Source organism: Mauremys reevesii, linkage group 3 (genome assembly GCF_016161935.1).
Source record: "Mauremys reevesii isolate NIE-2019 linkage group 3, ASM1616193v1, whole genome shotgun sequence".
Lineage (NCBI taxonomy): Eukaryota > Metazoa > Chordata > Testudines > Geoemydidae > Mauremys > Mauremys reevesii.
The window spans coordinates 207478217-207503287 of record NC_052625.1 but is presented as its reverse complement, the minus strand read 5'-3'; the positions used below and the strand labels follow the sequence as shown (position 1 = coordinate 207503287).

At 64.7% G+C, this 25071-nt stretch overlaps 1 protein-coding gene across 2 annotated transcripts in view; it reads left to right on the top strand.

Moving 5' to 3' along the window:
• TRIM54 (tripartite motif containing 54) overlaps positions 1 to 25071 on the top strand; it is a 49084-nt gene that overhangs the window by 589 nt on the left and 23424 nt on the right. For both annotated transcript variants that reach the window (XM_039533088.1, XM_039533087.1), the window contains exons 2-4: positions 14998 to 15170; positions 16040 to 16211; positions 19109 to 19204. In XM_039533088.1, the coding sequence (XP_039389022.1) occupies positions 14998 to 15170; positions 16040 to 16211; positions 19109 to 19204 (441 nt within the window). The remainder of the gene's footprint in view (positions 1 to 14997; positions 15171 to 16039; positions 16212 to 19108; positions 19205 to 25071) is intronic.

The window sequence follows — 25071 nt, the reverse complement described above, 5'->3', positions numbered from 1 at the left end:
TGGGAGCGGCACTGGGGATGGGGTGGGGGCTGCGTGGGGGCTGGGAGCGGCACAGGGGATGGGGTGGGGGCTGCGTGGGGGCTGGGAGCGGCACTGGGGATGGGGTGGGGCTGCGTGGGGGCTGGGAGCGGCACAGGGGATGGGGTGGGGGCTGCGTGGGGGCTGGGAGCGGCACTGGGGATGGGGTGGGGGCTGCGTGGGGGCTGGGAGCGGCACAGGGGATGGGGTGGGGGCTGCGTGGGGCTGGGAGCGGCACAGGGGATGGGGTGGGGGCTGCGTGGGGGCTGGGAGCGGCACAGGGGATGGGGTGGGGGCTGCGTGGGGGCTGGGAGCGGCACAGGGGATGGGGTGGGGGCTGCGTGGGGGCTGGGAGCGGCACTGGGGATGGGGCTGTGTGGGGGCTGGGAGCGGCACTGGGGATGGGATGGGATGGGGGCTGCGTGGGGGCTGGGAGCAGCACAGGGGATGGGGTGGGGGCCGCGTGGGGGCTGGGAGCGGCACAGGGGATGGGGTGGGGGCTGCGTGGGGGCTGGGAGCGGCACTGGGGATGGGGGCTGTGTGGGGCTGGGAGCGGCACTGGGGATGGGATGGGGGCCGCGTGGGGGCTGGCAGCAGCACAGGGGATGGGGTGGGGCTGCGTGGGGGCTGGGAGCGACACTGGGGATGGGGTGGGGGCTGCGTGGGGGCTGGGACCGACACTGGGGATGGGGTGGGGGCTGCGTGGGGGCTGGGAGCGACACTGGGGATGGGGTGGGGGCTGCGTGGGGGCTGGGAGCGGCACAGGGGATGGGGTGGGGGCTGCGTGGGGGCTGGGAGCGGCACAGGGGATGGGGTGGGGCTGCGTGGGGGCTGGGAGCGGCACAGGGGATGGGGTGGGGGCTGCGTGGGGGCTGGGAGCGGCACTGGGGATGGGGTGGGGGCTGCGTGGGGGCTGGGAGCGGCACTGGGGATGGGGGCTGTGTGGGGGCTGGGAGCGGCACTGGGGATGGGATGGGGACGCATGGGGCTGGGAGCGGCACAGGGGATGGGGTGGGGGCGCGTGGGGGCTGGGAGCGGCACAGGGGATGGGGTGGGGCTGCGTGGGGGCTGGGAGCGGCACTGGGGATGGGGTGGGGGCTGCGTGGGGGCTGGGAGCGACACTGGGGATGGGGTGGGGGCTGCGTGGGGGCTGGGAGCGGCACTGGGGATGGGGGCTGTGTGGGGCTGGGAGCGGCACTGGGGATGGGATGGGATGGGGGCTGCGTGGGGGCTGGGAGCAGCACAGGGGATGGGGTGGGGGCTGCGTGGGGGCTGGCAGCAGCACAGGGGATGGGGTGGGGGCTGCGTGGGGGCTGGGAGCGACACTGGGGATGGGGTGGGGGCCACGTGGGGTGCTGGGACCGACACTGGGGATGGGGTGGGGGCTGCGTGGGGGCTGGGAGCGGCACTGGGGATGGGGTGGGGCTGCGTGGGGGCTGGGAGCGGCACTGGGGATGGGGTGGGGGCGCGTGGGGTGCTGGGAGCGACACTGGGGATGGGGTGGGGGCTGCGTGGGGGCTGGGAGCAGCACAGGGGATGGGGTGGGGGCTGCGTGGGGGCTGGGAGCGGCACAGGGGATGGGGTGGGGGCTGCGTGGGGGCTGGGAGCGGCACTGGGGATGGGGGCTGTGTGGGGGCTGGGAGCGGCACTGGGGATGGGATGGGGGCCGCGTGGGGGCTGGCAGCAGCACAGGGGATGGGGTGGGGGCTGCGTGGGGGCTGGGAGCGACACTGGGGATGGGGTGGGGGCTGCGTGGGGCTGGGAGCGACACTGGGGATGGGGTGGGGGCTGCGTGGGGCTGGGAGCGGCACAGGGGATGGGGTGGGGGCTGCGTGGGGCTGGGAGCGGCACAGGGGATGGGGTGGGGGCTGCGTGGGGGCTGGGAGCGGCACAGGGGATGGGGTGGGGCTGCGTGGGGGCTGGGAGCGGCACTGGGGATGGGGGCTGTGTGGGGGCTGGGAGCGGCACTGGGGATGGGATGGGGCGCGTGGGGGCTGGGAGCAGCACAGGGGATGGGGTGGGGGCTGCGTGGGGGCTGGCAGCAGCACAGGGGATGGGGTGGGGCTGCGTGGGGGCTGGGAGCGACACTGGGGATGGGGTGGGGCCACGTGGGGTGCTGGGACCGACACTGGGGATGGGGTGGGGGCTGCGTGGGGGCTGGGAGCGGCACTGGGGATGGGGTGGGGGCTGCGTGGGGGCTGGGAGCGGCACTGGGGATGGGGTGGGGGCTGCGTGGGGGCTGGGAGCGGCACTGGGGATGAGATGGGGACGCATGGGGCTGGGAGCGGCACAGGGGATGGGGTGGGGCCGCGTGGGGCTGGGAGCGACACTGGGGATGGGGAGGGCTGCGTGGGAGGCTGGGAGCGACACTGGGGATGGGGTGGGGCTGCGTGGGGGCTGGGAGCAGCACAGGGGATGGGGTGGGGCTGCGTGGGGGCTGGGAGCGGCACTGGGGATGAGATGGGGGACGCATGGGGGCTGGGAGCGGCACAGGGGATGGGGTGGGGGCGCGTGGGGGCTGGGAGCGACACTGGGGATGGGGTGGGGATGCATGGGGGCTGGGAGCGGCACTGGGTGATGAGATGGGGACGCATGGGGCTGGGAGCGGCACTGGGGATGAGATGGGGCGCATGGGGCTGGGAGCGGCACAGGGGATGGGGTGGGGCGCGTGGGGTGCTGGGAGCAGCACAGGGGATGGGGTGGGGGCTGTGGGGGCTGGGAGCGACACTGGGGATGGGGTGGGGGCTGCGTGGGGGCTGGGAGCAGCACAGGGGATGGGGTGGGGGCTGCGTGGGGGCTGGGAGCGGCACTGGGGATGGGGTGGGGGCTGCGTGGGGCTGGGAGCAGCACAGGGGATGGGGTGGGGCCGCGTGGGGGCTGGGAGCGACACTGGGGATGGGGTGGGGGCTGCGTGGGGTGCTGGGAGCGACACTGGGGATGGGGTGGGGGCGCGTGGGGCTGGGAGCGGCACTGGGGATGGGGTGGGGGCTGCGTGGGGGCTGGGAGCGGCACTGGGGATGGGATGGGATGGGATGGGGCCGTGTGAGGTGCTGGGAGCAGCACAGGGGATGGGGTGGGGGCCGCGTGGGGTGCTGGGCGCGACACTGGGGGAGGCGATGGGGGCCGCGTGGGGGCTGGGAGCAGCACAGGGGGATGGGGTGGGGGCCGCGTGGGGCTGGGAGCGACACTGGGGATGGGGTGGGGGCTGCGTGGGGTGCTGGGAGCGACACTGGGGATGGGGTGGGGGCGCGTGGGGGCTGGGAGCGGCACTGGGGATGGGGTGGGGCTGCGTGGGGGCTGGGAGCGGCACTGGGGATGGGATGGGATGGGATGGGGGCGTGTGAGGTGCTGGGAGCAGCACAGGGGATGGGATGGGGGCCGTGTGAGGTGCTGGGAGCAGCACAGGGGGATGGGATGGGGGCCGTGTGAGGTGCTGGGAGCAGCACAGGGGGATGGGATGGGGGCCGTGTGAGGTGCTGGGAGCAGCACAGGGGGATGGGGTGGGGGCTGCGTGGGGGGCTGGGAGCGGCACTGGGGGATGAGATGGGGGACGCATGGGGGCTGGGAGCAGCACTGGGGGATGGGATGGGGGTGCATGGGGGGCCAGGCCCCCTGACACTCATCCACCCCCCAGAGCCTGGCCGGAGTCAGCGTCACACGAACCGGCCCTGCAGTGGTCCCCAGCCTTGTCCAGGCAGCCAGCCCCACGGCTGGTCAGGGGGCTCTGTGGTTTTCCCCAGCCCCTGGCGCTCCCTGTGGCCTGCTCACAAGCCCGCACGTCTCGTCTCCATCTCCAAGCATGGGCGCCAACTTATATGGGCTCGTGGAGCTAAAGCCCCAGGAATATTCACAATCAGGGGCTCTGCTCCACCAATAGTTGGAAATATTAGATTTTCCCCCCTCCCCGGAGTTTCCCTGCCTGAATGTAAAGAGAGCGCACAGCACGTCTCTCTCTCTCTCCTTTGCTGCTGCTGCCGTAGCCTAAGGGCTGCAGCATTAGCATAAGAGGAAAGTGCTAACGACTGCTGAAGCACTCAGGAGGGGAGGGAGGAGGAGAGGGCCTCCCCTCCTCTCCTCTCCTGCCCTCTCCTGCCCCTACCTGGAGGAGACACAAACGGGCCAGGAGACAGACATCATTCACCTTAGCAGCTGCTGGGGCTTCCGTGAGTGTTTGACCCTATGATTCCCCCCCTGCCCCAGCCCCAGCCCCAGCCCCAGCCCCAGCCCCTACTCCTACCCCCAGTGAGGCACAGCAGGCTGCACAGGGGAGGCAGGAAGCCACATGTGAAGGCAATGCCCCCTCCCCCAGCACCCACCCACCCACCCGCCACAGGAGGGATGGGAGAGGGAGGCTTCCTAGACCTGAGCAGCTGGGGCTTGGGTGAATTTTATGACACCCTGCTCCCCCACCCCATAGCCAGCCACCACCCTGCCTCCCCCACTTCTGCCCCATGCTGGGCAAGGCAGCCCCATCCCCATCCACAGTGAAGTTATGGTGAGGGCAGCAACATGGAAGGCCACCTGTGCCCCCAGTACCCATCATAGGGGAGGGAGTGAGCTTTCTGGACCTGAGAGGGGCCCTAGGAGCATGTGCAGAGTGTGTGTGCCATGGGGGGCAGGAGGGGACCCTCCCCTGGAGCTTGCTGCTGCCAGTGGTGGTGATGGGGAGTCCTCTCTGGCCCTAGCCCTGGGGCAGCCTGTCTGCACCCCAAGTTCCTCATCCTCAGCCCTGCCCCACCCCAAAGCCTGCACCCCCAGCACCGAGCACGCTCCTGCACTGTGAACCCCTCATCCCCAGCCCCACCCCAGAACCCTCACCTGAGGGGAAAAACATGCAACTTCAATTTGGTGGTCAGTTTGGAGTATCATTGTATTTAGCACAATATTTGATTATTTTACACCCTTCAAAGTATGTAACTGGTCGTATACAGGTGTTTTCTCTGAATACTGTCTGTGTGCCTCAGTTTCCCCAATGCATTTCTTAAGGCTCTAGATGGTGGGATAAGGGGGTGTGATTGTTGTAAAGCCCTAGAGGGCCAGTGTGATGCCGTCTGCACAGAGAATGGCCGACACCCTGTCTCCAGGCAACTGATAGCCTGGGCCACTCTCCTGCAAGGTGTCAGCTGAAGGTGTTGGAGAACAAAGAGATCAGGTGGCCTCCTAATGCTTGGAACAGAGACAAAGGCCAGAGGAGGGAGTGTCAGTGCCTGTGCAGACTTCCGGGAAGCGCACGGTGTGGAAGGGGATGCTGGGATGCTTTGGAACAACTCCATACAAAGCCAGTCAGGACTCTGGGGTAGCCTCCTCTCTGAGCAGACTGTCTCCAGGGCAAGAAGCTTACACCTTCCTGGGTCTGACCTCGGAGCATTCAGCCCTTCCACACCGTGCACTTTCCACAGCGAGTCTGCCCAGGCAGGTCCTGGGGCAACCAGAGGGCCCTGCACCCCAACTCCGCAGTCAGATGTGACTCTCAGCCAGACAGTAAAACAGAAGGTTTATTAGATGACGGGAACACAGTTTAAACAGAGCTTGTTGGTACAGAAAACAGGACCCCTCAGTCAGGTCCATCTTAAGAACATAAGAACATAAGAACATAAGAAAGGCCGTACCGGGTCAGACCAAAGGTCCATCTAGCCCAGTATCTGTCTACCGACAGTGGCCAATGCCAGGTGCCCCTGAGGGAGTGAACCTAACAGGCAATGATCAAGTGATCTCTCTCCTGCCATCCATCTCCATCCTCTGACGAACAGAGGCTAGGGACACCATTCTTACCCATCCTGGCTAATAGCCATTTATGGACTTAGCCACCATGAATTTATCCAGTCCCCTTTTAAACATTGTTATAGTCCTAGCCTTCACAACCTCCTCAGGTAAGGAGTTCCACAAGTTGACTGTGCGCTGCGTGAAGAAGAACTTCCTTTTATTTGTTTTAAACCTGCTGCCTATTAATTTCATTTGGTGACCCCTAGTTCTTGTATTATGTGAATAAGTAAATAACTTTTCCTTATCCACTTTCTCAACATCACTCATGATTTTATATACCTCTATCATGTCCCCCCTTAGTCTTCTCTTTTCCAAACTGAAGAGTCCTAGCCTCTTTAATCTTTCCTCATATGGGACCTTCTCTAAACCCCTAATCATTTTAGTTGCTCTTTCTGAACCTTTTCTAGTGCTAGAATATCTTTTTGAGGTGAGGAGACCACATCTGTACACAGTATTCGAGATGTGGGCGTACCATGGATTTATATAAGGGCAATAATATATTCTCAGTCTTATTCTCTATCCCCTTTTAATGATTCCTAACATCCTGTTTGCTTTTTTGACCGCCTCTGCACACTGCGTGGACATCTTCAGAGAACTATCCACGATAACTCCAAGATCTTTTCCTGACTCGTTGTAGCTAAATTAGCCCCCATCATGTTGTATGTATAGTTGGGGTTATTTTTTCCAGTGTGCATTACTTTACATTTATCCACATTAAATTTCATTTGCCATTTTGTTGCCCAATCACTTAGTTTTGTGAGCTTTTGAAGTTCTTCACAATCTGCTTTAGTCTTAACTATCTTGAGTAGTTTAGTATCATCTGCAAACTTTGCCACCTCACTGTTTACCCCTTTCTCCAGATCATTTATGAATAAATTGAATAGGATTGGTCCTAGGACTGACCCTTGGGAACACCACTAGTTACCCCTCTCCATTCTGAAAATTTACCATTAATTCCTACCCTTTGTTCCCTGTCCTTTAACCAGTTCTCAATCCATGAAAGGACCTTTCCTTTTATCCCATGACAGCTTAATTTACGTAAGAGCCTTTGGTGAGGACCTTGTCAAAGGCTTTCTGGAAATCTAAGTACACTATGTCCACGGATCCCCCTTGTCCACATGTTTGTTGACCCTTCAAAGAACTCTAATAGATTAGTAAGACACGATTTCCCTTTACAGAAACCATGTTGACTATTGCTCAAGAGTTTATGTTTTTCTATGTGTCTGACAATTTTATTCTTTACTATTGTTTCAACTAATTTGCCCGGTACCGACGGTAGACTTACCGGTCTGTAATTGCCTGGACCACCCCTAGAGCCCTTTTTAAATATTGGCGTTACATTAGCTAACTTCCAGTCATTGGGTACGAAGCCAATTTAAAGGACAGGTTACAAACCTTAGTTAATAGTTCCATAACTTCACATTTGAGTTCTTTCAGAACTCTTGGGTGAATGCCATCTGGTCCCGGTGACTTGTTAATGTTGAGTTTATCAATTAATTCCAAAACCTCCTCTAGTGACACTTCAATCTGTGACAGTTCCTCAGATTTGTCACCTACAAAAGCCAGCTCAGGTTTGGGAATCTCCCTAACATCCTCAGCCGTGAAGACTGAGGCAAAGAATCCATTTAGTTTCTCCGCAATGACTTTATCATCTTTAAGCGCTCCTTTTGTATTTTGATCATCAAGGGGCCCCACTGGTTGTTTAGCAGGCTTCCTGCTTCTGATGTACTTAAAAAACATTTTGTTATTACCTTTGGAGTTTTGGCTAGCCGTTCTTCAAACTCCTCTTTGGCTTTTCTTATTACACTCTTGCACTTAAGTTGGCAGCGTTTGTGCTCCTTTCTATTTGCCTCACTAGGATTTGACTTCCACTTTTTAAAGGAAGTCTTTTTATCTTTCACTGCTTCTTTTACATGGTGGTTAAGCCACGGTGGCTCTTTTTTAGTTCTTTTACTGTTTTTCTTAATTTGGGGTATACATTGAAGTTGGGCCTCTATTATGGTGTCTTTAAAAAGGGCCCACGCAACTTGCAGGGATTTCACTTTAGTCAATGTACCTTTTAACTTTTGTCTAACTAACCCCCTCATTTTTGTATAGTTCCCCCTTTTGAAATTAAAGGCCACAGTGGTGGGCAGTTGGGATGTTCTTCCCACCACAGGGATTTTGAATGCTATTGTATTATGGTCACTATTTCCAAGCGGTCCTGCTATAGTTACCTCTTGGACCAGCTCCTCCGCTCCACTCAGGATTAAATCTAGAGTCGCCTCTCCCCTTGTGGGTTCCCGTACCAGCTGCTCCATGAAGCAGTCATTTAAAGTATCGAGAAATTTTATCTCTGCATTTCGTCCTGAAGTGAAGTGTTCCCAGTCAATATGGGGATAATTGAAATCCCCCACTATTATTGGGTTCTTAATTTTGATAGCCTCTCTAATTTCCCTTAGCATTTCATCATCACTATTACTGTCCTGGTCAGGTGGTCGATAATAGATCCCTAATGTTATATTTTTACTAGAGCATGAAATTTCTATCCATAGAGACTCTATGGAACCTGTGGATTCGCTTAAGATTTTTACTTCATTTGAATCTACACTTTCTTTAACATATAGTGCCACTCCTCCCCCTGCACGGCCTGTTCTGTCCTTCCGATATATTTTGTACCCCGGAATGATTGTGTCCCATTGATTGCTCTCAGTCCACCAGGTTTCTGTGATGCCTATTATATCAATATCCTCCTTTATCACAAGGCACTCTAGTTCACCCATCTTATTATTTAGACTTATGTTCTTATGCCTGGAGACTTATGTTCTTAGGTCCATCTTGGGGGGTGGGGAGCCCAGACCCAAGTTCTGGGCCTCTCCCGATTTCCCCAGCCAGCTCCAAACTGACACTCCCTCATCTGGCCTCTGTGTCTCTTCCGGACAAGGAGGCCACCTGATCTCTTTGTCCCCAACACCGTCAGTTGGCACTTTGCAGGGGAAACTGAGGCACCCACACAGTATTCAGAGAAAATATTAAGAACATTCCCACTTTGTCACAACAGGTGCAACAAAATTTAATACCGTATATTAGGTATTAATAGGCAAGTGCTGCTTCTGACTTTCCACTTTTAATTGACCCTTGTAATCTTGTAGTGCTGACGCATTGTAGCTTCATTTTATATCAGCTTACAGGGTGAGAGCGGGGGGGGGGACACCACCATTTTGGGCCCCACCAAAAATTATACGAACCTGCCGCCTATGTCTCCAATAGTAACTGGCCTCTGCCCTGGGCTCCTCCCCACCTCTGCAGCCCCCTCCGGAGACACTGGCACAGCTGGTCTATTAGTGTGGGGCAGCCTCCATGGCCGTGAGTGCCCGGTGCGACCAGCAGGGTAGGGGGCGTGAGGGGGCCTCTCGGGCACGGCAGGGTGGACGCCAGGGGTCCCTGGGTCCTGCTTGGTGCCTGCTGCTTCTGCTCAGGTGGTGGGGGCCCTGCTTTGGGTGATTAGTGCAGCCTCTGGACTGGAGGGGTAAGTTAGGGGCTGGGGGTGGGGTGCTCCTCAGCTCTGGCCGGGGGGAGGTGGGACTGAGCAGGTGGATCAGAACCAGGGTCCATCTAGCCCCACGTCCCTCCCTGGTTGGACCTGCAGGGTCACTGCTCCAGTGAGGGGCCCAGGGGCCCCCGGGCTCGGTTCTGGTCCGTGGGGTGCGCTGCCCTCTCGTGCGACGGCTGGCCCTGGACATTGCTCCCAGCCCCTGCGATCCGCCTCTGAGCCCCCGATGTGCCCCACGTTCTCCACACGCTGCCAGGCCGGGGGCTCCAGGGACACCGTGGCCGGGAGGCAGGGAACCGGCTCAGCCGCGGGTTTTCTGAGCTGCCTGCACAGCCCTCAAGAGTCACAGCTGCCGTCTCCGCCTGCGGCTGGAACGAGTGTCCATCCCCCGTCCCTGTGCCATGTGCCCCCCATGGCGAGCGCCCGCTGTCCCATGGGGCAGTGTGAGTCAGCGAGGCTCTGCCCGCGGGGCACTGGCTGGGTCCCCCCGCTGAGCAGCCCCCGCTCCCGGGGCCGAGGCCTGTTGCATTGATCTCAATGAGATCAAGGTGTTTAGTGACTGTCACTGTCCCACCTTAGGACAGTGACTCTCGGGTTTGGGGGGTTTCCAGAGCCCGTGGCTGGCTCGGTGTCACGGACTCACAGATCGTGCCCACGCGTGGCCCCGGGTGGTCCGTGGGGGGGGCCCTTTCAGTCTGTTGCCGGCACAGAGGCCCGAGGACAGCAACAGGGGTTCGTTGCCCGGTGTGCGCCGCACTAATTAACACACCAGGGTGGAGAAGCAAACCAAGTTTATTTGAGCTCAAAAAGGTGCCAGGGAGACATAGCAATCTCAAATCCTGCACCCCGATACAAGCCGTTTTTCTCTTCTTATACATGATTTCAGCTAAGCATTCCCCATTACCCCCCCCACTCCTCCCCCTTACCCCCCCCTTCGCCCCCCACCCGACTATACCCAAGGAGCAAATACACTTTGCAATAGCAAATACATTAAGCAGTTAAGTCATACTTGGCAGTAAACAAATCATCTCGTTAGTGACTTTCTCTTGACAGGTTATTTTGTTTTCCTCCCTTTGATTCGTTATCCTGCCTTCCCTTCCTCCTCTTCAGCCAGTTGCAAGCAGGCCTTATAATTGCCTCCTGGTATCAGTGTTGCACTGATAACTAGCTGAGGTCGATTAAAGTTTAGCTTGGGGCCCTCTAGGCATGCATAGAATAACTTTGGTTCATTCAGGCCTAATACAGATGCCCGATGCCACCAACAAGTGCGACAGCCCTTCTCGGGGAGCCACTCTCTCTCGGGGTCAGGCCCCTCCACCTCCTGGAGCCGCACCTCTCTGAGCCTCAGCACATCTGTCTCTGCCGTGGGCCCCCCCAGGGAGTCCATGCGCTCTGGCCCCCCCGGGGCCTCCACCCCCCGAAGGGGACGATGCCCCCTCCCCCTGCCCTGTTCTCTAGCCCGGAGCAACTCTCCCCCAGCGTTAACACAGGAGGTTTATTGAGAGTTGAACCCAGCACAGGAAACTCTCCAGCCTCAGGCCTGGCTCCCTCAGCCCAGCACATCCCAGTCCCCCTGCAGCCAGGTGGGCTCTGCCTGCTCCCCCTCTCCAGCCCCGAGCCCCCCTGCTTCCCAGCTGGGCCTCCGATACCCCCGGCCCCAGGCCCCCTCTGTCCATTGGCTTCTCTCCAGGAAACAGGGTCGTAAACAGGAAGGCCTGGGTCTCCTCTCAGCCCCCCTCTGGCCCCTCTGGCTGGAACCGGCTGGTCAGGTCACCGGGGTCCTCTCCCCGCAGCCCATTGTCCTCCTGTGAGGAAGTGGGGCTGTGCTGGCTGTTCTGTGAATGCTGAGGGGGGAGCACTGACCTGGGAAGGTGGCAGGGGGTTGTGCCGGGACTGTCCGCACTGGGGAAGGGAGGATCCCTGAGCAGGTAACCTGAGAACCCAGGAGGGGGGTTGGGGGCCAGGTGACACCTCTGCCCGGGACACTGGACAAAGGACACAAAGGCTGGGGGAGGAGCCGGGGGGAGGCTGAGTGAGAGGCTGGGGGGAGTTTCAGTTTGGAGCTGGCTGGGAAATGGAGGGGAGCCCCGACGGGGCTTGGGCTTCCCAACGGGGCTGTGGCCTCCCTGGGGCCCCAGATGGACCTAACTAAAGGGGGTCCTGTTCTCTGTACCTACAAGCTCTGTTTTAGCCCCTGTTCCTGTCATCGAATAAACCTCTGTGTTACTGGCTGGCTGAGAGTCACGTCTGACTGCGACGTGGGGGGGCAGGACCCTGTGGCCCCCCCAGGACCCCGCCTGGGCAGACTCGCTGTGGGAAGCGCACGGAGGGGCAGAGGAGGCTGAATGCTCCAAGGAGAGACCCAGGAGGTGAAGCCGTGGGAGCTTCTTGCCCTGCAGACAGGCTGCTCCGAGGGAGAGGAGGCTCCCCAGGGTCCTGCCTGGCTTGGTGGGGAGCAGCTCCAGAGCAGCGCCCGGGGACTCTGTGACACCCCCACTGGCCAGAACCGGCTGCGACTCCTGAGCTGGGTCACCAGGTCATCAGTCGCTGGGGTCTCCATCCTCCAGGCCATCGGCCGGGGTCCCACGTTCCCTCTCCGGTCCTGTGTAACAACAAACTCCCTCTCCCCTCCCCACGTTAAACCAGTAACACCCAGGGACACTGAGTCCCACCCCCTCTGCATGCAACCCACTGGAAAAACAAGGAAAACACAAGACCCCCCCCCCACTTCGTCACGCTTGGGTCCTTGGCAAACACCCCCCAACCCCCTCCCCTCCCCATTCTGAGCCCAGCAGGTTCCTGCTCAAACAGGAATGAACAAGAAATTCAAACAAGCGTTTGCACAGAAATGAAACTGAGCGATTGTGCAGCACAAACGTACGCGAAAGTCTCTCTGCTTTGGTGGTAAAATACTCGCGTCTCCTTTTCACCGCGGACCGGCATGGGGGGGGCGGAAAGGGCTCCCTGGCCCCGGTCCTGCAGTGTGAAGAGGGGTCACCATCCGGACACAAGGCAGAGGAGAGAGTGGCGAGGAAAGCTGGAAATGCGGCTTTGGAGCAGGGGGCGGTTGGTCAGCCACGGATGGGGCTTTGGCTGGCAGGGGGCCCCAGCCTCTGGGTCACACTCCGGCCTTGTCTCCTCCGGCCGGCAGGGCTGTGGCCAGCTCGTCTCGCAGGGCCGATGCAGGGCAGGTTATTCAGGCTTTGATGGAAAGTCGGGAGCGCGAGACAGGCAAGGAGCAGGTTGCGGGGGCTGGCAGTGAGTTTCCCCACTGTGGGCTCAGGCCAGAGCCGGCTCTACAGTTTTCACCACCCCAAGCAGCGCGCTGAATTGCCGCCGGATGGTGGGGGCGGGGGCAGTCCGTGTGCCCTGAGGGCGGCAGGTGCGTTTCCGCGGCGGCGGCAATTCGGCGGCAGCTTCTATGTTTAGCTGAAGCCGCCGCGGACAGCTAAACATAGACGCTGCCGCTGAATTGCCGCTACCGCAGAAACGCGCCTGCCGCCCTACGGGCACACGGACCGCCCACGGCGGCAATTCGGCGCGCTGCTTGGGGGCAAAACAAGAGGGCCGGCCGCCCCTTGCACATTGCGCCCCAAGCCCCAGCTTGGAATGCTGGTGCCTGCAGCCGGCCCTGGCTCAGGCCTGGCCGTCGGGACAGACCAGGCCCCTCCGGACTCCCAGGGGACGCGTCTTCAGTCTGGGCTGCTCGTTTGTCTGGGGCTTGGGGAGAGGAGCCCGGCGAGGCGCCCTGGGGTGCAGGGAGGGACGAGTGGGCGGCCTGGTTCAGCTGGGGGTGGGGCTGGGGTGGCCCTGGTATGGCTGTGGGTGGGGCTGGCAGGGCTATGGGGGCTGTGGGCGGGGCTGGCAGGGCTTGGGGTTTGTGGGCGGGGCTGGCAGGGCTGGGGGCTGTGGGCAGGGCTGGGGCTGGCAGGGCTCTGGGGGCTGTGGGCGGGGCTGGCTGGGCTTGGGGGTTTGTGGGCGGGGCTGGCAGGGCTGTGGGGGCTGTGGGCAGGGCTGGGGCTGGCAGGGCTGTGGGGGGCTGTGGGCGGGGCTGGCAGGGCTCTGGGGGGCTGTGGGTGGGGCTGTGGGCGGGGCTGGCAGGGCTGGGGGGCTGGGGGCAGGGCTGGGGTGGCTGTGGGGGGGGCTGGCAGGGCTTGGGGGCTGTGGGCGGGGCTGCCAGGGCTCTGGGGGCTGTGGGTGGGGCTGGCAGGGCTGGGGGGACTGGTAGGGCTGGGGGGGCTGTGGGCGGGGCTGGCAGGGCTATCGAAGGGGCTCACTCCCCTGAGCTGTGCAGAGCTGGCCCCTTTGCAGCCCAGACGTGCCCTGGCCTGAGTTTGTGAGTGTCACGGCGTCCCCGGGCGCTGCTCTGGAGCTGCTCCCCACCGAGCCAGGCAGGACCCTGGGGAGCCTCCTCTCCCTCGGAGCAGCCTGTCTGCAGGGCAGGAAGCTCCCACGGCTTCACCTCCTGGGTCTCTCCTTGGAGCATTCAGCATCCTCTGCCCTCCGTGCGCTTCCCCCAGCGAGTCGCCCAGGCGGGGTCCTGGGGGGGCCACAGGGTCCTGCCCCCCCACTGCGCAGTCAGACGTGACTCTCAGCCAGCCGGGGACACAGAGGTTTATTCGATGACAGGAACAGGGTCTAACACAGAGCTTGTAGGTTGTGAGGAAGTGGGACTGGTCTTACTGGGGGCTGGGGGGCTGGGTGCAGTTCCTAAGTATCTAGCAAAGCAGAAGGCCAGTGCACCTGAATGCCTGACCCTCTGTCTCCTAGCAACTGATGGCCTGGGCCCCTCCCTGCAAAGGTGCCACTGCAGGTGTTGGAGACAAAGGGGTCAGGTGACCTCCTGGCCCGGGAAAGGGGCTGAGCAGAGAGGAGGGGCTGGAGGGGCTGGGCAGACTGGAGCTGGCTGGGGAAAGAAGGGAAGCAGGGAGGAAGGGCTCTGATCCCCGAGGGGGGGGGCTGTGAGGCCCCCAAAATGGACCTAACCGGGGGGATCCTGTTATCTGTGCCTGCAAGACCTGTGTTGGACTGTGTTCCTGTCGTCTAAATAAACCTTCTGCTTTACTGGCTGGCTGAGAGACCTGGTGAATCGTAGGGAGCCGGGGGTGCAGGGCCTGACTCCCCCACACTCCGTGACATAGGTACAGCGAACCCTACAGCTGGGTCCATTCTGGGGGGCAGTGAGCCAGACCCCCCTGGCTGCCCTCACTCCTCATCCCCAGCCAGCTCCAGACTGACCCCCCCTCCAGCCCCTCCTCTCTGGCCTTTGTCTCTTTCCCGGGCCAGGAGGTCACCTGAGCTCTGTGTTCCCCTTTAGCATCCCCTGGCAGGGGGAAGGGCCCCGGCCGTTTGTTGCCAGGAGACAGAGTGTCGGCCAGTTATGCACCCTGGAGACTTAAGAACTGCCTAGGGGAAACTGAGGCACCCGCACAGTATTCAGAGGAAACATTAAGAACAGCCCCACTTCGTCACAGTGACTCTGCCCTGCACTTCACCTGGATGTTGCTGTGTCTATGCCAGGTGCCTGGGCTGGTGCCCTGCAGCCAGCTCTGGGGCTGGAGCACGGAGGGGTGACCCCGGGCTGGGTGCTCAGTGTTGGGCAGGCATATTTGGGTCTCCCCCATGGCCTCCTGGCCTTAGCGTTCCTGGCCCCACCCTCCTGACTTGTGCCTGTTCCATGCCAGGCTTCCAACCCACTGTGGCAGTCGCGGGGCTCGAGCTCGGTGTCGTCGGGGGGGCGGTTCCGGTGTCCCTCCTGCCGCCACGAGGTCGTCCTGGACCGGCACGGCGTCTACGGGCTGCAGCGCAACCTGCTCGTGGAGAACATCATCGACATCTACAAGCAGGAGTCGACCAGGTGGGGGGCAGAGGCCCAGCGAGGGGCATGGGTCTGCCAGGGCCTGGGGGGCCCAAGGGCTTGGGGAGGGGAGGGGAAGATCTGCACAGGGGGCAGGAGTGTGTGGGGTGTTCCTGAGCATATGGGGTGATTCTGGGCCGTGCGGGGTGGCTACAGGGCACACGGAGGGCGGGGGAGCCGGCAGGGGCTGCGGGGTTCCTGAGCGTGTGGGGCGATTCTGGGCCGTGCGGGCGGCTGCAGGGCACACGGAGGGTGGGGGCCCTGGGGGCTGGCAGGGGTGCGGGGGTTCCTGAGCACGTGGGGTGATTCTGGGCTGTGCGGGGCAGCTGCAGGGCACACGGAGGGCAGGGGGCCGGCAGGGGGTGCGGGGGGGGGGGGTTCCTGAGCGCGTGGGGTTATTCCGGGCCGTGCGGGGCGGCTGCCGGGCACACGGCGGGCGGGGGGCCCTGGGGGCCGGCAGGGGGTGCGGGTTCCTGAGCATGTGGGGTTATTCCAGGCCATGCAGGGCAGCTGCAGGGCACACGGAGGGCAGGGGGCCGGCAGGGGGTGCGGGGGGGGGGGGTCCTGAGCGCGGGGGGTTAGTCCGGGCCGTGCGGGGCGGCTGCAGGGCACACGGAGGGCGGGGGGCCGGCTGGGGCCGGCAGGGGGTGTGGGGTTCCTGAGCACGGGGGGTGATTCCAGGCCATGCAGGGCAGCTGCAGGGCACACGGAGGGCGGGGGCCCTGGGGGCCGGCCGGGGGGGCGGGTTCCTGAGCGCGTGGGGTTATTCCGGGCCGTGCGGGGCGGCTGCAGGGCACACGGAGGGCGGGGAGCCCTGGGGGCCGGCAGGGGGTGTGGGGAGTGGAGCCCAAGCTGTGCCCATCCCCCAGGCCCCTGCACGCCAAAGCAGAGCAGCAGCTGATGTGCGATGAGCACGAGGACGAGAAGATCAACATCTACTGCCTGAGCTGCGAGGCGCCCACCTGCTCCCTGTGCAAGGTGTTCGGGGCCCACAAGGACTGCGAGGTGGCCCCGCTGCCCAGCGTCTACAAGCGCCAGAAGGTACCTGGTGGCACCCGGGGGGCCAGGAACTGGGGCAGGGGGCGCGTGGCCAGGGGCGGCTCTACGAATTCCGCCGCCCCAAGCAGGGTGGCGCTGCGCCGCTCGCGCTGCCGGGCGCCGGTCCCGTGCCTCCGCGGGACCTCCCGCAGACGTGCCGGGGGTAGGGGGGGCTGGCAGGGAGCCTGCAGGGACCTCCCGCAGACGTGCCGGGGGTAGGGGGGGCTGGCAGGGAGCCTGCAGGGACCTCCCGCAGACGTGCCGGGGGTAGGGGGGGCTGGCAGGGAGCCTGCAGGGACCTCCCGCAGACGTGCCGGGGGTAGGGGGGCTGGCAGGGAGCCTGCAGGGACCTCCCGCAGACCTGCCGGGGGTACGGGGGGCTGGCAGGAGCCTGCCGGGACCTCCCGCAGACGTGCCGGGGGTAGGGGGGCTGGCAGGGAGCCTGCAGGGACCTCCCGCAGACGTGCCGGGGGTAGGGGGGGCTGGCAGGGAGCCTGCAGGGACCTCCCGCAGACGTGCCGCTGGTCCCGCGCCTACGGTGGAGCTTCCGCAGTCGTGCCTGCGGCAGGTCCGCTCGTCCCGCGGCTCCGTTGGGCCTCCCACAGGCATGACTGCGGAAGCTCCGCCGGACCCGCCTGCCGCCCTCCAGTTAAAATGCCGCCCCAAGCGTGCGCTTGGCGGGCTGGGGTCTGGAGCCGGCCCTGCGCGTGGCCGGGGGAGGGGGCGTGGCGGGGTCCCCGTGTCCCGTTCTCCTCCGCTGCGGTTGGTGCCCATGTGGCCGAGGGGGCCCTTGGGCTGCCTGATCCCCCCAGGAGCCAGCCTGGCCTGGCCCGGCTGGAGCAGCAGGAGGGGGACCGGACAGCCCCACCCCCAGGTCTGTGCGATTCAGCGGCTGCCCCCCCTTCCGGGCCTGGGGCAGGTCTCTCCTCCCCGGGGACACCGAGGGGCCAGAGCTGCCCCAGGTGCAGGCTCTGGGGGGCTCCTGGCAGAGGGCCGGGGGTAGGGGGGGCTGGCAGGGAGCCTGCAGGGCCCAGTCTGGGCTTGCTGAGCTCCCCACATATTCATTGCTGTGGTGGCTGCCGGCCAGGCCCCCTCCCGCAGCAAGGAGGGACTGCCCCTGGCTGTGCCCGGCACCAACCCCCCTGGCTGTGCCCGGCACCGACCCCCCTGGCTGTGCCCGGCACCGACCCCCCTGGCTGTGCCCGGCACCGACCCCCCTGCCTGTGCCCGGCACCGACCCTCCTGCCTGTGCCCGGCACCGACCCCCCTGCCTGTGCCCGGCACCGACCCTCCTGCCTGTGCCCGGCACCGACGCCCCCCCGGGCCCAGCACCAACCCCCACACCCGTGCCTAGCACTGACCCCCCCGTGACCCGCACCGACCCCTCTGCCCGTGCCCAGCACCGACCTTTCTGCCTGTGCCCGGCACCGACCCCCTCGTGCCCAGCACTGACCCCCTGCCTGTGCCCAGCACCGACCCCTCTGCCCGTGACCAGCACCAACCCCCACACCCGTGCCTAGCACTGACCCCCCCGTGACCAGCACCGACTCCTCTGCCTGTGCCCAGCACCGACCCCCGCGTGCCTGGGCCCAGCACCGACCCACCTGCCTGGGCCCAGCTCCGACCCTCCTGCCTGTGCCCGGCACCGACCCCCTCGTGCCCAGCACTGACCCCCCACCCGTGCCCAGCACCGTCCCCCCACCCGTGCCCAGCACCGACCCCACACCCGTGCCTAGCACTGACCCCCTCGTGCCCAGCACCGACCCCTCTGCCTGTGCCCAGCACCGACCCTCCTGCCTGTGCCCGGCACCGACCCCCTCGTGCCCAGCACTGACCCCTCTGCCCGTGCCTAGCACTGAATCCCCCCGGGCCCAGCACCGACCCCCCCACCTGTGCCCAGCACAGACCCCTGTGCCCAGCACCGACCCCCCCTGTGCCCAGCACCGACCCCTCTGACCGTGCCCAGCACTGACCCCTCTGCCTGTGCCCAGCACTGACCCCTCTGCCTGTGCCCAGCACCGACCCCTCTGCCCAGCATTGACCCCACCCGTGCCCAGCACCGACCCCTCTGCCCATGCCCGGCACCAACCCCCTCGTGCCCAGCACTGACCCCACTGCCCATGCCCAGCACCGACCCCCCCACCCCTGCCCCGCACCGACCCTCCTGCCTGTGCCCAGCACTGACCCCTCTTCCTGTGCCCAGCTCTGTCCCCTCTGCCCGTGCCCAGCACTGACCCCCCCCTCCGGGCCCAGTACCGACCCCCCCTGGGCCCAGTCCCGACCCCTCTGCCCGTGCCTAGCACTGACCCCCCCTGCCCGTGCCCAGCACTGACCCCCTTGTGCCCAGCACTGACCCCCATCCGTGCCCAGCACCAACCCCGTGCCCAGCACCGACCCCCTGTGCCCAGTACCGACCCCTCTGCCTGTGCCTAGCACTGTCCCCCCCGTGCCCAGCACTGACCCCTCGTGCCCATCACTGACCCCACCCGTGCCCAGCACCGACCCCTCTGCCCGTGCCCAGCACTGACCCCCTCATGCCCAGCACCGACCCTCTGCCTGTGCCCAGCACTGACCCCCATCCGTGCCCAGCACCGACCCCCATCCGTGCCCAGCACCGACCCCCCCTGTGCCCAGCACCGACCCCCCCTGTGCCCAGTACCGACCCCTCTGCCCGTGCCGAGCACTGACCCCCCCCACTCATGCCCAGCACTGACCCCCCTGCCTGTGCCTAGCACTGACCCCCCCGCCCGTGCCCAGCACTGACCCCCTCGTGCCCAGCACTGACCCCTCTGCCCGTGCCTAGCACTGACCCCCCCGCCTGTGCCCAGCACTGACCCCTCTGCCCGTGCCCAGCACCGACCCCCCCATGCCCAGCACTGACCCCCCCTTCCCTGTGGCAGAGTGAACTGAGCGACGGCGTCGCCATGCTGGTGGCTGGGAACGACCGCATCCAGGCCATCGTGACCCAGATGGAGGAGATCTGCAAGGCCATCGAGGTGAGGGGTCCCCGGGCAGCCCCCGCACGGGGCGAGAGCAGCCAGTGGCTCTGTGCAGGGGTCTCTCCTCCCGCGGGGGTTGGGAGTGGGCTCGATCCGGGAGCCGCCCACGGCTCTTCGGGGTCTTCATCAGGGACCTGGCAGCCAAGATAAAAATCCCCGCCGGTCAAACCTGCTGGGGAGAGCGGAGCGGTAAATAGCCCTGGGGCAGCACGGCCCACGCGGCCTGGGGAGCCGGGCCCTGCGGCACAAACGCCAGGTCACAGGCTGGGTGCCTGGGGCTGGGGGTGAGCCGGGAAGGCAGGGAAGGGCTCCTGGGGAAAGCAGCCGGCCCAGCGTAGCCCGTGCCAGGCTGTAGCTAAGACGGCGAAGGCGCCTTCCGGGTACAAGGTGGACTGGCTCTCCAGCCAGGGAAGTGAGCCGGGGCTGGGGCCTGCTCTGCCAATGGGGGGTTCAGGGAACAGGACAGAGGGCTAGAAAATCCGCCGGCTGCGGAGAGCCTGGAGGAGGCGGATCTGATTGTCTCGACGGTTGAAAGGTGACTTGCTCAGGGTCTGCGCGTACCTGTGTGGGGAGAGAGCTGGGAGAGCAGACGGCTCCTCCATCTGCCAGAGGATCGCGAGCCGCCGGCTGGGAGCGGGCGCGACACGAATTCGGTCTGGGAACAAGGTGCAGGTGTCCAACAGGGAAGGTGGGACAAAGGGGGAATTTTCTGTCATATTTTTATGACACCGGCATGTGCCTCAGGTTCCTCTTTATGGAGCAGTGTTACCCAGTGTGGGGTTTGCTCTCAGGACAGGCAATGAGACAGTGGTGGGAATGGCACCCAGCAGCCTGAGCCAGGCGGGGCATTAAAAAGGACTGGCCGAGGCTGACCCCACATCAGTGGCTGATCCAATCCCCGGGACGTTGGCACCAGGCACCCTACGCCCCAGCGGGAGATGGATTTAAGAGCTGGGGGCTGGGAGGAGTCGGGGGCAGGGCTCTCACCTGGAGTCTGACCAAGGAGGGTGGACGGAGAGACCGACAGAGCTGTCTGGGGGGTCACTGCAGCTGGGCTGGGCTGTAACCGTCAGTCAGGTCTCTGGGCGGCCCGAGGGGCTGCCTGGGCCGTGCGCCAGGTGACCAATAAACCCGCCTGGTTTCACAGCGCTGGGTGAGTGTCCCTGCAGGCGCTGGGCGAGGGGCACTGATCCCTGAGGAGAGGACACGTCCCCCCAGGGTCTGGCTCAGTTACAGTCACTGAAGCTCAAGGGGTGAAGCAGGAGGTTTGGAGCCCCAGACATTCAGTCTAAGGAGGCGGTGTGGCCATGGGGTCTCCACTGAAGGAAGAATGAGGCCCCCGGGAGGTCTGGCCCACTGAAGGGTCCTTCCAGAGACTGTTCCCAAGCTGAGGCCATAGCACTCATCCTGTGGAGCCTGACAGGTGGTGGCAGCGGTGGGGTCCTGGATGCACCAGTAGCATTTTGCAATAAGTGACTTGCAACAGTAAAACAAGGCCAGTTGAAAGGAAACAGAAGAAAACGGGGTATAACCACCTCCATAAGAGGGACGTTGCAAACCTGTGCAGGAAGAGAGGGTTAACCACTGGGAAACTCGACAAGCTGCAGCTGGTTGCACAGCTGGAGAAGGACCGTCGGTCCAAGAACCAGGTTCCAGGGCCAAGAGGGTGTCATGGAGTGTGGGGGAGTCCGGGCCCTGCACCCCCCCCCACTTCCTGTGATTCACCGGGACTCTCAGCCAGCCGGTAACACAGAAGGGTTATTAGACGACAGGAACACGGTCCCAAGCAGGGCTTGTAGGTACAACCAGGACCCCTCAGCCAGGTCCCTCTGGGGGGCAAGGAGCTTAGACCCCAGACTGGGGGTTCCTGCTTCTTCCCAGCCAGCCCAAAACTGAAACCCCAAACCCTCCAGCCGACTCACTCCCCTCCCCCCGGCTCCTCCTCTTCCTTTGTCCAGCTTCCCCAGCAAAGGTGTTAACTCGCCCCACCCCCCGTCCTGCCTCAGGTTACAGGCTCAGGTCCTGTCCCTCACCTAAAGTCACCCCCCCACTCTCCCCTCCCCCATGCAGGCAGCCCCAGTAAAACTAAAGGACATTCCCAGGTCAGTCCCCCCGCTCCCTGCTGCGTCACAGTGGGGTTCCAGAAAAGTCCCGCAGGAATGGAGGCAGCAGCAGGGCGTCCTCGCGACCTGGCTCCCTCCATGACCTGGCTCCCTGTCCAGCAGGGCGTCCTCGGCGCCTGGCTCCCTCCATGACCTGGCTCCCCGTCCAGCAGGGCGTCCTCGGCGCCTGGCTCCCTCCATGACCTGGCTCCCCGTCCAGCAGGGCGTCCTCACAGCCTGGCTCCCTCCATGACCTGGCTCCCTGTCCAGCAGGGCGTCCTCGCCACCTGGCTCCCTCCATGACCTGGCTCCCCGTCCAGCAGGGCGTCCTCGCGACCTGGCTCCCTCCATGACCTGGCTCCCTGTCCAGCAGGGCGTCCTCGCCACCTGGCTCCCTACACGACCTGGCTCACTGTCCAGCAGGGCGTCCTCGCGACCTGGCTCCCTCCATGACCTGGCTCCCTGTCCAGCAGGGCGTCCTCGCCACCTGGCTCCCTCCATGACCTGGCTCCCCGTCCAGCAGGGCGTCCTCGCGACCTGGCTCCCTCCATGACCTGGCTCCCCGTCCAGCAGGGCGTCCTCGCGACCTGGCTCCCTCCATGACCTGGCTCCCCGTCCAGCAGGGCGTCCTCTCATCCTGGCTCCCTCCACGACCTGGCTCCCCGTCCAGCAGGGCGTCCTCGCGACCTGGCTCCCTCCATGACCTGGCTCCCCGTCCAGCAGGGCGTCCTCACAGCCTGGCTCCCTCCACGACCTGGCTCCCCGTCCAGCAGGGCGTCCTCGCGACCTGGCTCCCTCCATGACCTGGCTCCCCGTCCAGCAGGGTGTCCTCGCCACCTGGCTCACTCAATGACCTGGCTCCCCGTCCAGCAGGGCATCCTCACAGCCTGGCTCCCTCCATGACCTGGCTCCCTGTCCAGCAGGGCGTCCTCGCGACCTGGCTCCCTCCATGACCTGGCTCCCCGTCCAGCAGGGCGTCCTCGCGACCTGGCTCCCTCCATGACCTGGCTCCCCGTCCAGCAGGGCGTCCTCACAGCCTGGCTCCCTCCATGACCTGGCTCCCTGTCCAGCAGGGCGTCCTTGCGACCTGGCTCCCTCCATGACCTGGCTCCCGGTCCAGCAGGGCGTCCTCGCGACCTGGCTCCCTCCATGACCTGGCTCCCCGTCCAGCAGGGCGTCCTCGCCACCTGGCTCCTCCATGACCTGGCTCCCGTCCAGCAGGGCGTCCTCACAGCCTGGCTCCTCCATGACCTGGCTCCCTGTCCAGCAGGGCGTCCTCGCGACCTGGCTCCTTCCATGACCTGGCTCCCCGTCCAGCAGGGCGTCCTCGCCACCTGGCTCCCTCCATGACCTGGCTCCTGTCCAGCAGGGCGTCCTCGCGACCAGGCTCCATCCATGACCTGGCTCCCCGTCCAGCAGGGCGTCCTCGCCTCCTGGCTCCCTCCATGACCTGGCTCCCGGTCCAGCAGGGCGTCCTCGCGACCAGGCTCCTTCCATGACCTGGCTCCCCGTCCAGCAGGGCGTCCTCGCCACCTGGCTCCCTCCATGACCTGGCTCCCCGTCCAGCAGGGCGTCCTCGCGACCTGGCTCCCTCCATGACCGGCTCCCCGTCCAGCAGGGAGTCCTCGCGACCTGGCTCCCTCCATGACCTGGCTCCCCATCCAGCAGGGCGTCCTCGCCTCCTGGCTCCCTCCATGACCTGGCTCCCTGTCCAGCAGGGCGTCCTCGCGACCTGGCTCCCTCCATGACCTGGCTCCCCGTCCAGCAGGGCGTCCTCGCCACCTGGCTCCCTCCATGACCTGGCTCCCCGTCCAGCAGGGCGTCCTCGCCTCCTGGCTCCCTCGATGACCTGGCTCCCTGTCCAGCAGGGCATCCTCGCCTCCTGGCTCCCTCCATGACCTGGCTCCCCGTCCAGCAGGGTGTCCTCGCCACCTGGCTCACTCAATGACCTGGCTCCCCGTCCAGCAGGGCATCCTCGCCTCCTGGCTCCCTCCATGACCTGGCTCCCTGTCCAGCAGGGCATCCTCGCGACCTGGCTCCCTCCATGACCTGGCTCCCCGTCCAGCAGGGCGTCCTCGCCTCCTGGCTCCCTCCATGACCTGGCTCCCTGTCCAGCAGGGCGTCCTCGCGACCTGGCTCCCTCCATGACCGGCTCCCCGTCCAGCAGGGCATCCTCGCCTCCTGGCTCCCTCCATGACCTGGCTCCCTGTCCAGCAGGGCGTCCTCGCGACCTGGCTCCCTCCATGACCGGCTCCCCGTCCAGCAGGGCGTCCTCACGACCTGGCTCCCTCCATGACCTGGCTCCCCGTCCAGCAGGGCGTCCTCGCCTCCTGGCTCCCTCCATGACCTGGCTCCCCGTCCAGCAGGGCGTCCTCACGACCTGGCTCCCTCCATGACCTGGCTCCCCGTCCAGCAGGGCGTCCTCGCGACCTGGCTCCCTCCATGACCTGGCTCCCCGTCCAGCAGGGCGTCCTCGCGACCTGGCTCCTCCATGACCTGGCTCCGTCCAGCAGGGCGTCCTCGCCTCCTGGCTCCCTCCCTGACCTGGCTCACTGTCCAGCATGGCGTCCTCGCGTCCTGGCTCCCTCCATGACCTGGCTCCCCATCCAGCAGGGCGTCCTCGCCACCTGGCTCCCTCCATGACCTGGCTCCTGTCCAGCAGGGCGTCCTCGCCACCTGGCTCCTCCACGACCTGGCTCCCCGTCCAGCAGGGCGTCCTCGCCACCTGGCTCCCTCCATGACCTGGCTCCCGGTCCAGCAGGGCGTCCTCGCCTCCTGGCTCCCTCCATGACCTGGCTCCCTGTCCAGCAGGGCGTCCTCGCGACCTGGCTCCCTCCATGAGCTGGCTCCCCGTCCAGCAGGGCGTCCTCCCCTCCTGGCTCCCTCCATGACCTGGCTCCCTGTCCAGCAGGGCGTCCTCGCGACCTGGCTCCCTCCATGAGCTGGCTCCCCGTCCAGCAGGGCTTCCTCGCCTCCTGGCTCCCTCCATGACCTGGCTCCCTGTCCAGCAGGCGTCCTCGCGACCTGGCTCCCTCCATGACCTGGCTCCCCATCCAGCAGGGCGTCCTCGCCACCTGGCTCCTCCATGACCTGGGTCCCTGTCCAGCAGGGCGTCCTCGCGACCTGGCTCCCTCCATGACCTGGCTCCCCGTCCAGCAGGGCGTCCTCGCGACCTGGCTCCCTCCATGACCTGGCTCCCAGTCCAGCAGGGCGTCCTCGCGACCTGGCTCCCTCCATGACCTGGCTCCCCGTCCAGCAGGGCGTCCTCACAGCCTGGCTCCCTCCATGACCTGGCTCCCTGTCCAGCAGGGCGTCCTCGCGACCTGGCTCCCTCCATGACCTGGCTCCCCGTCCAGCAGGGCGTCCTCGCCACCTGGCTCCCTCCATGACCTGGCTCCCTGTCCAGCAGGGCGTCCTCGCGACCAGGCTCCCTCCATGACCTGGCTCCCCGTCCAGCAGGGCGTCCTCGCCTCCTGGCTCCCTCCATGACCTGGCTCCCTGTCCAGCAGGGCGTCCTCGCGACCAGGCTCCTTCCATGACCTGGCTCCCCGTCCAGCAGGGCGTCCTCGCCACCTGGCTCCCTCCATGACCTGGCTCCCGTCCAGCAGGGCGTCCTCGCGACCTGGCTCCCTCCATGACCGGCTCCCGTCCAGCAGGAGTCCTCGCGACCTGGCTCCCTCCATGACCTGGCTCCCCATCCAGCAGGGCGTCCTCGCCTCCTGGCTCCCTCCATGACCTGGCTCCCTGTCCAGCAGGGCGTCC